The following is a 17,817-nucleotide window of genomic DNA, read 5'->3' on the forward strand; positions in this document are numbered from 1 at the left end:
AATAAGTGCAGCAGTTTCATTTCACATTCAGCCTTGAGAACAGATCACATGCATGGATAACTGACTTACTCTGGGTAAACATTTGTTTTCTGATGTTAGGTCACATCAGCCTGTGACATTGTCAGAGTGACACGAACAACAGATGAAAGACGGTGTTCACTGAACTTTTTTTTTTTTATAAGGTAACTATTCCAAAGGCAACAAAGAATTAAATAAATTACACATCAGGAGGGAATTAACAGCAGCTAGCACTCAACCCATCACAAGGTTTCCTATGCAAAGCCCTCTCTGCAAAACAGTAAAAATTTTCAAAAGGCAATGGGCAATGCCTTCCTATTTCATAAAGTAAAAATCTTTTGTTAGATTAATGCAGTGACCACATGCTTTACAGAAAATGAAAAAAATACCTTCCACCCACTTTTAGTACATGTCTCAATCAAAAGTCCTCTTTCAAAACTATTTCATCAAACAAGCAACGCTGTGACTCTCTCTTAATACCAGCTCTGAAAATCTGCCTTGGTTTCAAGAGCTCCCAAAAAAATGCTCCTCACTAAAATGTACTTTCAGGGTGATGAAATCAAGCAGCAATCACATCAAATGTTTAGTCTTGCTGACTTTCAGAGTGACATTGTCAAAGCAACATATATGTTATTGTGTAACCATGCTCAGGCAACTACCTGGGTTATCAGAGCCTTTTCTTTCTCAAGCATCATTTGAAGTCGTCAACTTATCTGACGTTTTATTTTAACATTAGCCAGAAGAGGGCGATGAGAGCAGTTTTATGATACATGTGAACTGAGAACCCAGAATATATATTATGTTCAATGTGTTTGATTTAACATTTTCTTTTTTAAGAAGAAAGATTAGGTTGATCATGACTGACTTGTAAAATCACTAAAAAGGTAAAACTTCCAATGCTTCAGGCACTGTATTCATAAAACATATCATAAGACTGCTTTTTAAACGGTTTTATTTATTTGTAATTGGAAAAAAAAATCATGTTTTTATAAAAAATATTATTCTCAAGCATACAGCTTATGATAGTGAACAAACAATGCAAAGAATTTGTGAAATAAAAGCACGAGTTATAATCCATTCGAGGTTTCTCATCATGTCCAGGAGAGGGAGCTCTTGGCCAATAAAATCAGAACAATGCTATGCTTTGACAGCGTTTATCAGCAATGTGTACGCGTTGACACATTTCTCTATATGATTTACTAATTAATTATAAAGGCAATTAGAAATAAAGAAATTATTTTCAGAAATAAAGGTAAAAACATGATGTGTAAGAAACAACATAATACAAAAGTACAATCACTACTCTTTTAAAACATGTTTTTGCGGGAAAAAAAGTAAAAAAAAAACTTGTGCAACTGTACTGAATAAAGATTGTGATGTGGTCAGATAAAATATCATATATATATATATATATATATATATATATATATATATATATATATATATATATATATATATATATATATATATATATATATATATATATATATATATATATATATATATATATATATCATTAGTATTTAGACACAAAACCAAGAATATTTTAAATCTGCAAATGCTACATTCATCAGACATTTGTATTTTCTTCCCAATGATTTAAAAAAAATAAAAATAATAATAATAATCACAAGGTATCACTGAGCTGTACTATCAAATATTATTGTTAAAGTTCAGATGCTTGAGCTTTAGCTGATAGGTTTCATCTTAGGCATTCAAAACAGCAGGGTACATTTTTGAAAAGTCTGTAGTATTCCTCCTGAATCTGAAAGAAAAGCAGGAAAAGGTTTACATAAATACAATATGTTGACTTAAACCCAGAATTTTGATATGAATCTCATTGAAAAAGAAAGAAAGAAGAAATGAAAAAAACTAAGAAAGGAGGGAAGAACCTTACCTTTCTAGACAGCACACACAGAAAGATGAAGATAAACATTCCTTGGAAAGCGTTGGTTATGGTAAACAGATAAGCTGTCAGTGTGGTTTCATGGAGAATATGCAGTACTCCAAAAGTCCAGGTGGCGCCGAGCACAAACAGCAGAGCCATAGCACCACGGGCACAGGACCTGACGGGAACATTACTGATTTAACTAGACTGCACACAGCGCTGAAAGCTTTCTTTTTGAATGTGAAAAAGAACCTATTTATAATACAACATCATTCTAACAGGGCAGTGCCACCTACTAATCCATTAGATAAGAACTCTATTTAAGTTATTTTTTTGTTATTGTTGTTTTTGACCTACATAAAAATAAATATTCCTACCTGATGTTTTCATAGTGGCTGATTTCAGGCTTTTTCACAGCGGTGTGCCGGTACACCTTGTAGATGATTACTCCAAAGGCCAAAAGATTAACCTTTAGTTTGAAACAAGGCAAACACAACAAACAAGAAATGAGTCTAATGAATATTTATCACACTTCTGTTTGTGGAATGAATGTTTCAACATATTCAGTTTATTGCTGATACATCTCTTTGTTTTACCAGAATAATTAAACATGCAGGACCAATGAAGCTCCACACAAAGTGATTTTCTGTACTCAGCCAACACCTGAAAAACAAGGTTTGAGAAAATGATGTTGGTGCTATTTAAAAATAGCAACAACAAATTAATTACCGGTACTGTTTGTATTTTTTTTAATTATTAGTATTAAGGTTAAAAAAAAACTGTACAGAAAGAACAACTTCTAAAATTAAAAAAATCTGCTATTATTTCTAAGTCTCTTAATTATGATTTGCATACTTGCACATTAGAGACGACTAATGTCTAACGTTAATCATATCTACGTTTTTCAAATAAAAGGTAGTAAGATACTTTATGTTCTGTGAGACATTGTAACTTACTCCTTACTGCCAGATTTTTATGTATTTACCGTGCTTTAAAAAAATCTACATTATTTACCAAAAACAAATTGCAAGTTTATTTTTTTTGTCCTACAAATTTGATGAAAAAAAAAAAAAAAAAAAAAAAAAAAAAAAAAAAAAAAAAAATATATATATATATATATATATATATATATATATATATATATATATATATATATATATATATATATTGCTGCTTACACTCTGTCTGTGCCATAATACTTTGAGCCGAGTGTCGCTGAAATTGCCACCACGACTGCAGGGCTCCCATAACCAAAAATGTAAAAGTTCCGGTGCAGAAAGCCTTTGTTGTAGATGACACCGACGACTATTAAATACAGATGAATGCCCTCAATGCACATCCAGGCAAAGGCTGCAAGAAAGAAATAGTGCAGCATCCCTGCAATCACAGAACAGAACAGCTGCAAGGAAAAGAGACAAGAGACAGAGAGAGATTTTACAAGTACTGCATGGGGGAGATTTATAAATCTGCAACACACTTCCAACATCTAATTTGTGTTTTTATGTGTAGATAAAAAATAAATAAATAAATAAAATGCAGATGTTATTGCACAATTGTCAGACAGATGATTATATCTGCTCTTTAAGTGCCTTCACACCTTGTGTGAGTTCATGTTGATCCCCACAAGGAAGATGAACTCAGCCATAAACAGGCTGCAGCACAGGTTCTTGTGTATGGTGGTTCTGGTGCTCTGGATCTCGCTGAAGAACCAGAAGGTGAAGATGCACAAGGACAAACAGATGAGGGAGATGATCATCCCCAGCTGGGTGATCCGGGTCAGGATGGTATTGTGGGCTGCCAGCTGGGAAGCAAATGGAAAGGGAGGTGTTTCATTCGCAGTTTCATGGTATGTTGGAGTTGTAATTTGTTGCATTTTCTGCTTGGAATCGCTTCATATAACATAGATGTAGACAGAGGTTACCCCAATATGCCAGCTTGTAGACATATTGGGTTTATATTGGTTTTAAAATATCAGACAAATGCTCTGTTGAATTACTCTTTTGAGTTTAAACGCCCTGATTTTGCTTAGTCCATGTTTTAAAAGAATGTACCTTGTGACAAATTTTTGTTCACATCTGCAATTAAAATTACAGTTATAATAATTATAAAACCCCTTACTGGTCTAAGACTCCACAGAGTGCAGTAAAACAGTATTGCCTTTGGAAAAACAGCAAGCATCTTCCTTTTTAGTTAAATTTCCCAATGTTTTCATGTTTCATAACAAAAATAATTTAAAACCCTAACCCTATGAGTCTGAGAAACCCCTTATATATATATACAGTATATATACATGTATATATATATAGTACATACTGTATGTGTGTGTGTAAATCAGGCTTCTTAAAGGAAAGGAACTGCCTCTTCAAGTATGCCAAGAATATTTCAAACATTTATGGTGCAACAAAGTCAGTATGAGAAACATCATCAAACTCCAGCTGCATTAAACGTAACACTGTGAGGACAAGTTAAACAGGGAAACCTTTAGTCATGTATTTAAAAACACAATTACTCACATTAGCTCTTCCAGATGACATGAGGATTGCAAAGTGTGTGAGATGATTGCAGGAGCAGTCGGTTGAGTTGCTGCTGATGTGGAGAGTCTTGCAGCCTTCAGTGGACCAGTGACCCTGCAGGCTGGCCACTTCATACTCCCAGAACGCACACTTCGTCACATCAACTTTAGTGTTGATGGGCTTTGGGGACAGAGGAGAAGCAGAGCAAGTGTTATCACTCTGGAAGAGGCCGTTTTTATTAGTTTTACCACTGCGGTGCGTGGTGATGCCACATAAAAACTGATTGTGCGGGTCTCATCAAAATGGCATTGCAAATGACTGTTTCAGTCATTTGATTGAGTGACTCAGTTTTATGACAAGTTCTACTGATAATTTCAATGCATAGCTTTGGCTTCAATGATTTTATTTTAAATATTACCTCTTTTATTTTCTCTCAATAATATACATTTTGTTAGATTAATATCTAATAAAAACATGTAAATGAATAAAAATCTGCAACATGTTAATTAAAAAAAAAATTCTGCGTAAAATACCAAACAAGGAAGGAATGTCACTGAAATTATTGGTTGTTCATCTTTAAAGGCAATTTAAAGATAATTTTCCCTCTTCAGTATAAATCAACACCACCTTCATTGGGTTTAAAACTCTAGGGGGCAACAAAAATAATGATATTACATTTTCATACATTTTAATTATCTAAAAAGAAAATAGCAGAACATTAACTTTCAGGGTAATTTATCTCAGTACACTCAGTTTTTTCACCTTTGTTTGTGTTTTACAAGAAAGATGGTCTAAGATGCTAAGTAGGGGTAAGATTTCACTTTAATGTAAATCTTGAGGACAACACTAGAGGATGAGAATTTGTGCAACAAGAGAAATGCAAATATCTCTCAAGCCCAATATTAATGTGAGATAAGAACTGACTAAACAAGATTAAATGACCTTTCAAAAATGTCCAACTGACCCAAAAATGATGGTTTCAAGTTGCAGAAGTGAAATGTAATGATTTTTTTTTCACAGATAAACTAACATGTGACAAGCCTTGAACCACTTAAATAAAAATGAAGGAGAGCCCCTCTGACAGAGTGGCAAGTCTGAAAAAAGTTACACTTTGCCTTCCTTGTATTATCAATTCTTTTCTCATTTTGTATGTGTTTCTGGTTGTTTGCTATATCTTGTTAATTATTTGCCACAGTCAATCATTTGCTGTGTCTCTCCTTGCTTTCTTTGTCTCTTTTTGTTCGTCTTTTGATTTCCTTTGCAGCCGATTTTGATTTTCTTTGTGGTAGTGGTTCATCTTTTTGTTGCCGTTTGTTATTGTCATTTTGTATTATTCTGTAGCACTTTTGTGGTCTATTTTTGTAAATGTTTCACTTTGATTTCTAGTATTTTTGTCATCTTGTTTCAACATTTCACATCCATTTTTAGTTTTTGTTTCATTTCAAGATGCAGCACTGTAACCTTTGTTGATGTAGCTCGTAAAGCTTTCTTGCCTCTGTAGTATTTGCCTTTGTAGATGTAGTCTCTGTTTCTTAGTGTTTTACCACACCGCGTTAGAGTTTTTACATTATGTTTCATTTTTATTATTATGGCAGGTTTTAATTCTTTGATTGTTTTAGTTTACATTTTAATACAGCCCCGAATCTTTAACACATTATAGGTTTTATTTTAGGTAATAATTCATGTGTTCTTGAACAAGTGTGTCTCCAAATCTTTTTTATGAGCAATAACAAAAACCAGCAAGTCAACATTTTTAGGTAAAGAGAGTCCTCTGTGGCATTCTCTTCATTACTAACAGACTCCACTGGAGTTCATTTTAAAAGGACAGCAGGATATGAGAGGACGGAAATAACAATGTAACTGGCATCAGCACTCTGCTCGTTTTTACCTCATTGTGCCTTAGAGTGAAGGTGACATGGTCAAGTTGGTAAACGTCAGCAGGTTTGACTGCTGCTGCCATGACTTGGGAGTTGACAGTGATTTCCCCAGTTCCTGCGTAGCGCGAGTAGTCAGTGACACCTGGGTCGCTGCTCGGCTTCAGGATGTCACTGACGCTGTCATATCGCACAAACACCACTGACACACTTCCTGATGGACAAAACAGGCAGAAAAAAGACAAGACGGAGTGAAACTTACTGTACTGCTTGTCAAACTTTTAGCTACGTGAAGAAAGCCAGTCAGCACCTATAGTTTTATAATAGAAAATTGGCTCACATTACTCAAGGCTCTCTGGGATAAACTGTGAAAATGCCTTTTTAATGCAGATCCAAAATCTCATAATCATCATGTCTTTTCAATAATATTTTGAATATTTTGATTTTAGTTGCCACATTCCAATTAATTCCTGGGACAGGGACCTTCTGATCTGCATGAGAGTGTTTTCTTGTCAGTAAATGTGGCTCTAGTGTAAAGGCACTCTAAGTATAGATCTAAGTAGTAAGAAACGTTATATGTTCAGTTCATTTACCACTTATCAATCTGGAAATTGTAACAAATTAAATTTTAGGCTTTTAGACTACGGCAAATCACACTGAGAGCCATTATCCACAAATGAACAAAACATTTAACAAGAATGATGGTGACAAAAAACAAAAACAGAAGAAGCTTGTAAGAGGGAAAGTATTTTTCATGACAGAGTGACTTTCCGCTTCATACGATGAAAGTTAGCATCTTTACCGCTTATTTTCTCTGGTTTCGTCTTTTGGTTTAGGGTTATGCGATCTCCTCCCATTGAAACAGAAAGTGTAGCCTTTGTTTGAGAAGCATCAAAGGTGAAGAGTTTCAGTTCTGCAGAGAACAAAAATAAAAAAAGAGTCAGTAATATCTAAATATACACCCGAGGATGAATAGTTTCATATAAGAGAGAATTTTGAGACTTTCTGTCACAGTTGCCTCACCCAATTCAGACTCTTTGATTTGGAGCTCAGTTGGAGTTTTGTGGTTGGAGCCCAATGACAGAGCACTTTCTTCAACAACATGCAGCAGCTTGGTGATGGTGTGTTCACGCCGCTCCTCTTTCATTCTGTTCCAAGCCACTAGTTCATCCTTCTCCACCAGATTGCTCACTGCTTTCACTAATTTCTGTTTGACAAGAATTTTTATGATATGTGGATGTAATGTTTATTTGTACTGCACTGTGATTTTTGTTGTGGTTTAAACGTAACAGCCATCTTTATTTTGATTATAGTTATAAAGAGAGGCAATAAAAACCAGTTTAAAAAATGGTGCCTCTGGGTGTTTATGTATTACATTCTGCAATGCAAAGGTATTCCTTAGATTTTCCACATTCTTTCATGTTGGTGACACAAACATAACAATGTGAAGCGGAAGAAAATGGATGCATGGTTTTCAAAATGAAAGTCTGAAAAGTGTGGCATGTATTTGCATCAAATGCCTGTGTGTCAAAGCATGGCAGAACCAAGCATCTTTTGGGAATTGTACCCATGCAGATCATTTGAGATATGTCTCTACAGGTTTGCATATAATAAAGACTGAAGTTTGTGGCCTATCCTTTGCAACATTTTCAAGATCAGTAAAATTGGAGGGAGAAAACTTGTAAACATATTTCTCCAGGTCTTGCCACACCGGGCCAATATATTACTACAACCTTCATCACAACTCTTCTGTGGCGCTCCCTTCATATTCCTGTCAGCTCTAACCACCTGCTGAAGAAAAATAACCTCACAGTATTATACTGCCACTACCATGTATTAGGGTGAAAATAATGTGTCTAAGGTGATGTGCAATGCTGGTTTTCCCCAATAACGAGCAATTTTCATATAGATCAGAAAGTAGAATCTTGGTCTGAAAGTGCCCTCTTCCACATTTGCTGTGTCCCTAACTTGGCTTCTGGTAAACAGCACAAGTGACTGACAACCCATTTAAAATACATGTGACTTCTGAAGGCAATTGGCTTAACTAGATGAGAGCAAAGGGGGCTGAATGCAAATGCATACTTCACAATTAAGATTTTCTTCCCAAAAACAGAAATACTGAAAACTATGGAACTTTTACCTTCTACACCAAAATTAGGCACTACATTTAGCTGATTTTTCACACAAATGTGCTGGTTTCCTTCATGATTATTGTCAGTAAAGATAACTACTACAAAAAATATGTTGATGTTTGTGGCTGTAGCACAACAAAATGTGAAAGTTCAAGGGGTTATAAACACCTTTGCAACGCCTCACATATATCTCATGATGGCATTCAATGATTTGAGACTGCAAGTCTTTATAGAGGGCACATGTAGCAGAAGTAGTTCTTTTAAACCAGTTCAAAACATGGCTGCTGTTTCGGCATAGCTCCAAGTGTTGACTGAGAAACAACAATGGTAAACAGAGCCTACTGAAAGAGTGGAGTTGACGGCAGATGGCTTGACAGTGTAATCCTTCTCCACAGCAGCCAGTGTTGATGCGGATCGACTCAAGGCCTCAACATATGCGATCACTTCCACTGAGGTAAGTTCACCAGACGTCCTGTTGGCAATTTCTCTCAGCAGGCTTTGTGGCTCCGTGAGGTTGCTCATCTAAAGTGGGAGAGAGGTACTTTTTGACGTCTGAATGCTGTTAAACTTTCAATGACTCTTTTAAAGTGACTTCAAATCTTTTCAGTATGTTGAAACTTGCGGACAGCTCGGTAATATATACACAAATTTCTGCCGAAGGCTTCTTTGTGAAAATCTTTAAATTATGTTGCACTGGTGGGTAAAGTGTGATTTGAACTTAAAATAATGTTTAACTTATTTTTGTTATCTATAAAATAGCTTGGTTGGTTTCTGGGAACAAGAAGCAGCTTATCTTTGCATTATTTGTGATGAATGTGTATACACCACATTGATTTAAAATATATGAATTAATACACATAAAACAAACATACACATATATCTATAATTAACATATTTACTGATTCAAATGTAGATTGTATAAATTATAATAGTCATACATACTAAAGTTATTGATCACATAGCCAGTAATCCTGCAGTATGTCCATATAAAGACACTTTCTCCATATAGACATCTAGTACAGCTGAAATCTGATCTAAATGTGAGAATTTCTTTATGTTCAGTTTTAAAACCAACTTTCAATTTCAATGATTAATTAGCCATATATAAGCCCTATTTCTAGCAAAACAGCTAATTTGTTCCTTTTATTGTACTTGCAGCCAGTCACAATTCAACTGAAGCTGTTTTTGGAATGTGATTTAATGTTTCCAAATGGATTCAGTGTTATTTCTCATGCACAACCAAGAGTTCAGAGCTGCAGGTTGGAATCACAGATCATTTTTACATCACAGAGTCTGATGATGCACATTGCTGTACGTGATGTGGCTTTAACTTGTTCTGCCTTATGTTACTCTTCACTCTCTCCAACAGGGGGCAGCTTTATCATGTCTAGTTTTACTGTCCCTCAACTGAGGGGTACTTACATTTTCGAGTGTTTTGTTAACAGCCTGTGTCATGCATCCAATGTTGTCATGGCAATCTTTTTGAGGATGTTCTGAAAAACAACAATTTCATTTATGAAAAAATAAGGTTTCAGAGAGCATGGTATAACGTTCTCCGGTTTGCACTCATAAAACCTGAAATTTTCACAATGCGTCAACATGTTACACAGCAAATCCTCAAAGAAAGTTAAAATTGTGTTGAAGAAACTAAAAAATAGGATGAAAGAAGATACATATCAAAGGACTGCTGCTGCGTGCTTTTGTGCGAGTTCTTGAATTCTCATACCGACCTTTACATCTTGCACCTCTCGCTGGATGAAAGTGTTTATCGCCTGAAGTTGAGATGTAATCACGGTTACAGGAGCAATAGAAAGATCCATTTGTATTATGGCAGCGTGAGTTTGGGCCACAGACCGGTTCTGATTCACATTCATCAACATCTAAAGGATGCAAATAAGACAGAGAGCTTTAATTAAATGCTTGCACTATAATATAAGCAACACCAACGTAGAATAAAACTTGCTTCTACATCATTTATTTCACATTATTTATGTCAGTGACCGATAAACCTCGAAGCAGTAAACTCTTGTAAGCATCTTTTGCAGCTAGATATTCAGAACTCGTCTGTTGCATGTTTCCCTGACATCCGGTTGGATTTCTGCAGGAATTCTTCAGTCTGCAGCTTAACAATAAAGGTGCTGATTTTTTCCTGGTGCAAAATAAACAAAACATCTCAGATGGTTTCTCAGGGCAGCAGATGGGAAAGAAGTAGCAAGAGGCTGAAGAGGAAAAAAAATATCTCCTTCAGCATATTTATCTTCCTCTCTCCAGTGAGAAAGAAAACAGTTCACACATTCATGCAGACCTCACGTCCTCGCAGCTGCGAGGTAACTGCATTAAAACACATTCGTGTTGGGTACTTGTACTGAGGTCCTCCGAGAGTACGGTTTAGTTTAAGCTACAGATCCCTGTGTGGGATTTTTCTTTTTACATATTTACAAACTTCCCCTGAGATTACCTGTGCATCCACTGCCATCATTGGGCTGGAACTGGGCACCTCCAGTTGATGTGTATCCAGGGACACATGTACAGTAGTAGCTACCCTCTGTGTTTGTGCACTGGGCCCTGTCCCCGCAGATGTTAGTCACATTCTGACATTCATTGTCATCTGAGGTGAGAAGACAGAGTAGACAATTGTACAATTAGAATAATTTACAATTACACAGCAAATTTGTAGGAGGGATGGCAGTGAAATATTTTGGTAAGTTATACAAAGCAGTTTGAAACAGTTTAAGTTCTAAGTGCTTTTTTTTTTCTTTTCTTTTTTGCATTTTTTCATATCATAATGTCTAATTTTCAAGTATTGCATTGCATGTTTACAACACATATTAGCACAAAGGGGTGCACAATTTTGAAATTAAAAAAAGTATAGGGTTTTCAAAGTTATTTTTTGAAAATTAAAATCTAAAACAAGTAAACAGCACCCCTTTATTCTGTCACCCATTAATAATTATAAAATTCCTGCGTCCTGGATTTTAAGAAATAAAATCTATAAGAGGCAGCAAGAATGCTATTGCAGGACAATGACACTAAAAATAACCCGAGCTTCAGTGTAATGGGCAAAATTTTCCAGTCAAACTGATAGCGACACATTCTGAAAAGATCAAGAGTGGGAGGCAGCTTGACAAATGATTTACTCAGGATGGTTGAACACCAACGTAAAACAGATTTGTAAAACAAAAAGAAAATCAAGTATCAGTAATAAACTGTTTTATTTCCCCCTGGACGTGTCAGCATCTGTACATGTGGCATCTCTGCTAAGTTTTTCTCGGCTTCATATTGTAACCAGTAATAATATGGCCAATATGCAGCCTTATCGCACTTGTCTTTTTCCTCATTAAGAAGCAGTTTGTTTTGACATAGGATTTGCATTTTACTCTGCTGAGATATCAAAATCTTGGCTCTACCTCTTCCTCAGTAAATTAATATCTTACTGACTGCTGAGCTTTAATGCAACATGACCAGCCTATTACAGTGTGCCTGCTTTTTGACAACAAAAAAGTGATGGTAATCATTAGTAACTCACAAAAAGCAGCTCATGTTGAGATTACTGTTTGAGTCCAAAAATAGCACCATAAATTACAACAAGCAAAGAATTGTCCTACACAAGTATTTAGCCTTTTAAAAAATCTTGAACCTCCAATCAGTGTTACTTTGAAATGAACTTTGGGCTGGCAGCAATATTTGCAATTTTTATATGTGGAATCTTATGATTTATTTAATTCCAGTTTATTCAAATGACTTCCAAGCACTTGTATTTCTGTTCAGGTGTAAAAAGCAGCCGATGGGCAGCTTGGTGTGGATGTGGTGGCTGCTCACTCATTAGAGAAAATGCTGTTTCAGCCTTATTTTCAAACACATCATCCTTGTTGCGCTCCACAGTTTACTGTAAAATGACCTACAGGGACTTTGGCTTCGCCTGGATGTGATGAACACTTTGCTCTTCCACTTTCCTGTACCTTTTGCACAAAACATGTCCGGTAAAGGAAATCCTCTATTCCTATACAGGAGGTGACCAATACAAAGATGTCACATGTTTTTTAACTCCCCCTGATATGATCACCCCGATGTGACCTGTGTTCTTATTCCTTCAACTTTTTAGCATTTAGTCAGGATATGAACCTGAATCTTCAATGTACTCTATTGGGATGTTGTGTTGTAAATTGCGAAAGAGTGATACATAATTATGGAATTTAAGGAAAGGGATATGTGGTTTTCAAAGAAATTGGCAAATAAAAATCTGAAAAGTTTTCTTTTCATAAAATATGAAAACCATTCCCTTCCACTGTTCACCATATTTTATGTGAGTCTATCACATAGAATCGCCCAAAACACACTTTGTTTGGATTCATTTTCAATACATCCTGTTAATTTTTCATAAATTCCTCTATCATCTGGAAAAGGAGAACTGCACTGGCAGCTTGATCTTAGTTTTAAAAGTTGTTCCCAGAGGAAATATAAATCGTGAATTGTCTGGTTGGTAAAGAATTCGGAAGCCCATCTCTCAAAATACAGTACGTACACTGTGCTTGTGCTTTTGATTTGGTCAGGAAATGGGGCGGAAAAAGTTCCAGCAATTATAAACAGCTCCGAAACATAACAGGAAGAACAATGTCAACCAAAAGGCAGAGACAGCGATAAATATTTTACCAATAAAGCTGCTTCATGGAGATTATGTCTCTCCTAACTGTGCCCAGTCTCTCAAACTTTACATATGGCATCAAAAATGCATACAATATAATAGAATGTAACACATTCTGAAGGTTTGCTATGCTACATTTATATTCTATATATATTCTAATTATAATTATAATTACCACCTTAATAGAAATATATGGAGTTATAACAACCTTTTTTCCATATTGTCTGACAATTAATTAAAATTACCATTTACATTTTTCTTTTCTTTTTTTGTATTTGCTAAATACCAGAATATTAATTGGGATTGTTTTACAGATTTTGTTTATCGCTTTCCACAATATCAGTTTACACACAATGGTTTTTAAATACCTTTAAATGATTTAATGATGATGATGATGAAACCATTTCTTCTTTAAGCTTATGTTGGGTTATTTTATAATGTTTAATTTAAATAGAAACACCCTTGTAAACCACATCTCAAACACACTGCTTCTTGGTGTGACACCAAAACAACTTTTGCCAATAAGCCGAACAAGAGAATTCTGTACCAGCACAATCTTGGTTCATCTTTGATTACAATTTGTATTGATCCCAAAATAACAGTAAAAGACCTTGTGAATATTTTTGGCAGAACCTGACAGGAAATTGCCATTGTCTAACATGAAACAAACCCCACAGGACAAGTGCTATAAGGCCACTTAGTGAAGAAGAAGAAATCATTACTGCAAAACCAGAATAACAAGCCAAATGACAACTTGTAAATACACTCAGGGTCTGATCATACTGAAATGTAAGTGTTCACCATACTGATTATTGTCACATTTGGAGGGAAATTAGAGAACTTGCAAATATGAGAACACCATTCTAAAATACAACATTGTGTGGTCTACTGGACTTCAAATGGAAATAACATGTAGAAAGCACAATTGTGAGAATTTTTAAATATCATTTTAATAGGCCAGCTAGGAAGTTAAGTTGTTGACATGTCTTTTTTGTTCTTTACAATGCCAAGATCACGTTTTTTTTTATTTCTGTAGTGCATGTATCATAATTCAGACCGAGTTGCTTTGTAAATAAAACTCCAGTGGACATAGCTGGAGGTCTCAACAATCACCTGGGTCACTGACTACTTGACAAACAGACCACAGTTTGTGAGGCAGATAGACTGTGTGTCTAACCAGGTGACCAGCAGTGCAGGAGCACCATAGGGGACGGTACTCTGACCATTTCTGTTCACTCTGTACACTTCAGATTTCCAGTACAGGTCAGACTCCAGACATCTGCAGAAAGAGTCAGATAACTTTCCAGTCGTGGTGGACCAGTTTGTGGAATGGTGTGGAAACAATCATCTTATCTTAAATGTAAACAAATAAAAGAGGATGATTATAGATTTCAAAAGAAAGAGGGTTTGGTTAAACTATATTTCTATCATGGGAGGAAGTGGTTCATTGGTGTTCATCTGGACAACAGTATGAACTGGAGATGCAACAGCAAAGCTATCTACAAGAAGGCACAGAGCAGACTGTACTTCTCAGGTCTGTAAGTCCATCTACATTTAATCTCTTCAGAAATCATTTGTTGGCAGAGCAGCATCAGAGCCAGGAACTTAAAAAGACTCAACAACCTGATAAAGAAGGCAGGTTCTGTTCTGGAAATGACTGTGGAAGCACTGGAGGTTATGGTGCAAACACAAAATCAAGGCCATTATGGACAACCATGAGCATCATATTTATGAGACTGCTTTACAACAAACTGACTTCAGTCAGAGGCTGCTTCAGAGTCACTGTAATACAGGCAGCTACAGGAGGTCCTTCCTGCCTCTAGTCATAAGATTCAACAACAACAACCCTTTGAAGAACCTTGGATAACATGAGTTACAATTTTCCCTTTAAGATTTCTAAAGAATTTGAATTGAATTTTATTTCAAATGGACATTTGTTCTAAGGACAACATGAAAATGAGTCAGAATTCAGCTGCAGGGCAGCAAAGTTGACATTTTGGAGAGGCCATTATGAAGCTCTGATAATTTGTGGGCGTTATGTGAGACAGGAAGTCTACAAACCTGAGTAAGTTACCAGTTCTGTCAAAGAATAGACCAAAAACTTGCATTAGCAGCTTGTCGAAGGACAGCAAAACATTTGAGCTAAATTATACAGTTTAACAGGCAATTATACTAAAGAAATCTGTGTAAAGCTCTGACTACAAAGAAAGTAATAAAAAATTCTCAGAAATTCTGACATTTAGCAAGTAGAAATAACTTTGTTCATCTTAACTGACACAAAACAGAAAATGTTTAGCCTTGTCTAACAGACAGTAAGAAAATATATATGTTGTGTCCTTTTATGAAATTTATGCAAATAAAAAAATTTAACTACAGAAGTTAGTATAAAAAAGTGTCGTTTCTTTTCTGGTTTAAGATGCTTAAGATTATTTAATAAATAATGAATGCAGATTTATGTACATTTTTACAGTTAAAAATTAATCCTCAACTTCAGTTTCAGCAACTGTGATGAAAAAGAATAGTTAAATTAAACCACATGTGTGCAAACTGAAAGACTTTTCTGGTATGAACAAAAAAATTTAGTGTTGACTTCTGATCCACATATCCACATCAGATTTCCTTGAAAACAACATTTTAAACCCCCTCAAATAAATGGGTGAATGTGTGTGACTGTGTTCACCTTTGCAAGTTCTTATTCCATCTCCTGTATATCCATAGTTACATAAGCAGACGTTGCTTGATCCATTCTGAGGTTTACATGTCGCTTTTGAGTGACAAGATTCACAAATCTTGTCACTCAAGACTGAAAGGCTTCCAGTGTCCATTAGACTCCAGAGCCATGCTGTGAAGAGAAATGGATAAAATACAATTAACAATTTAAACTCACAAGATTCCTAATCCTTTAGCAATAAAGGATGATGGTTTTTAACTAAAGATGTTTATCTCCAGTGTAACAGAAATTAATTTCTAATGTCTTCTGTGTGGCATAGATTATCAGTTTATATGGAAACATAAAAATTTATCATACATTTTAAAGAAAAATGCTAAAAGTTATTGTCTTTAAAGTAAGCTCAAGTACAAGTCACTACTAAAACAACTTATGAGGAACATTATGACTCAGTTATTGAAGCTTTGTTTTAGATCTATGTTATACTACAAAACAAGGAAGCTCCCTTACCTGCGAAAAGTAGAAGTTTCATTGGTGACTTGAGCAGAGACTCCATACTTGACTTTGGGACTGGATTATTCTTTCAGTCCAGAAGGCAGTGGCCTGCCTGGTGACGTAGACCATTTCCTTGCATCAGTTTTCCTGTTTCCCTAAACCTGGCCCTTCCTGTCCTGATCTTTAATCTGCTTTCAAAAACTAGCATCCTGACCCCTTTTACCAACCGGTTGACTACAAAGACTGTTTTATGACTTTATGTTACCCTATAAATAAGCAGAAAACATTCTCCTGACACTTAATCCCATTTTTGTGGAGTTATTTGCAGCTCGACTTTGCATTGCCATTTTGGTGCCTTCCTTCTCATTGTTCTCATTGGAACACATACGGAAGGCTAAGTAAACATGGGTCAAAACAACACAGACTGGGTTCACCGAAGGACGACCCCCTCCCTTCCGCAAAAAGACGGTTTACAAATTTACACACGCACACATTCCAGCGTGTCCAGAGTCTTTCAGTGTCTGTTTCAGTGTTTCTTAGACAAAGGATTGGACATCTGCCTTTCCGTTAGCCTCTAACTGCTGAAGCAAGCTATAACAAAAAAAAAAAAAAAAAAAACAGCAACCAATTTTCAGCTTCTATTTTCAGTTTCATGTTTGTGTTAGGGTTATTGTTGGGCTGATAAAAAGAAAACAAATTGAAAAGGAGATACTGATTGGGGCAAGTCTGGACTTATCGCTGGTCAAATTCTAATTTATATTCAAAGACTTTTCTTTGACGGTTTTTCTTTTATAAGGTCTGGCCTTTTAACGCATTTCTCTTTAAAACAGCAATTCATTGAAGAAGCTGTGTTCTATTAATGAAGCCATTTGACGACTATGCTGTGTGCCGCATTCACATTTACAAACACACTGCCTTAAAACATGATTTATTCCTATGACCAAGGCCCGAGTAATTGTGGGATTGAATAAAATGGCAATATAAACAGAATTTTCAGACCCTTTGTGCTGTGGTCACATTCAGAGTGTGTCTTTGAAGATAAGTGATAAAGCACTGCTTTCTATTTTTGGTTCTTTGACATCTGTCATGGACTAATGACTCTTTTCTCTGTCAAGAAAATGAGCAGGGCTCTGTGCTATTTAGTTCTGGTAGACTTCTGACCCATCAAAACAAAGTTTTTTTCCTCAACAGTAAAAGGTTATTTCTACAGCAAATATTTCCAATTCTGTAATTCTAGTCAATCCATTAATACTATAAATTGCTGTTTCAGTGGAGAATCCAACCGGCACAGCAGATACAAAACAGGTAAAAATTAACAAAATGTGAGAAAGTGACAGCCATCAAATAGGAAGAGTAGCCATTCAGGTCTAGCTGAGGGTCTTTTCAAAGCGCCTTCTTCTCTTTGGCATACAAACACATTCATTGATGAATAGTTTCACTTCAAAGATAAGTTCTTTACTGACTGTATTGCAATCTCTGGAGGTGGTTTGAATTGCTTAGGCAAGGCGTTCAGTTTATTGCTGAGAAAGGCAGCTGCTTTGAATGGCACCATTAGAATTGCTCCACATTAGTGTCCTGGGAAAGTGC

At 35.7% G+C, this 17,817-nt stretch overlaps 1 protein-coding gene across 1 annotated transcript; it reads right to left on the minus strand.

Moving 5' to 3' along the window:
* Positions 1-1,524: 1,524 nt before the first annotated feature.
* adgrl4 (adhesion G protein-coupled receptor L4) lies at positions 1,525-16,364 on the minus strand. Its single transcript, XM_023339158.1, has 16 exons — positions 16,246-16,364; positions 15,748-15,909; positions 10,884-11,033; positions 10,156-10,305; positions 9,848-9,918; positions 8,768-8,947; positions 7,317-7,500; positions 7,096-7,206; positions 6,308-6,507; positions 4,420-4,599; positions 3,504-3,707; positions 3,085-3,305; positions 2,503-2,569; positions 2,284-2,375; positions 1,916-2,084; positions 1,525-1,783 (listed from the first exon to the last, which is right to left on the minus strand). Exons 1-16 carry the CDS (start codon positions 16,289-16,291, stop codon positions 1,721-1,723), a joined length of 2,250 nt encoding a protein of 749 aa, XP_023194926.1. The 5' UTR covers positions 16,292-16,364; the 3' UTR covers positions 1,525-1,720.
* Between the last annotated feature and the right edge of the window lie 1,453 nt (positions 16,365-17,817).

Source organism: Xiphophorus maculatus, chromosome 9, assembly GCF_002775205.1.
Source record: "Xiphophorus maculatus strain JP 163 A chromosome 9, X_maculatus-5.0-male, whole genome shotgun sequence".
Lineage (NCBI taxonomy): Eukaryota > Metazoa > Chordata > Actinopteri > Cyprinodontiformes > Poeciliidae > Xiphophorus > Xiphophorus maculatus.

Bases quoted from the DNA above. Each gene is read 5' to 3' on its own strand.
- adgrl4 (XM_023339158.1), bottom strand. From the start codon at position 16,291: ATGGAGTCTCTGCTCAAGTCACCAATGAAACTTCTACTTTTCGCAG. The intron at 15,910-16,245 runs GTAAGGGAGCTT...TTCTCTTCACAG, and splicing joins GAAACTTCTACTTTTCGCAG to CATGGCTCTGGAGTCTAATG. The intron at 1,784-1,915 runs GTAAGGTTCTTC...CTTTTCTTTCAG, and splicing joins TGTGTGTGCTGTCTAGAAAG to ATTCAGGAGGAATACTACAG.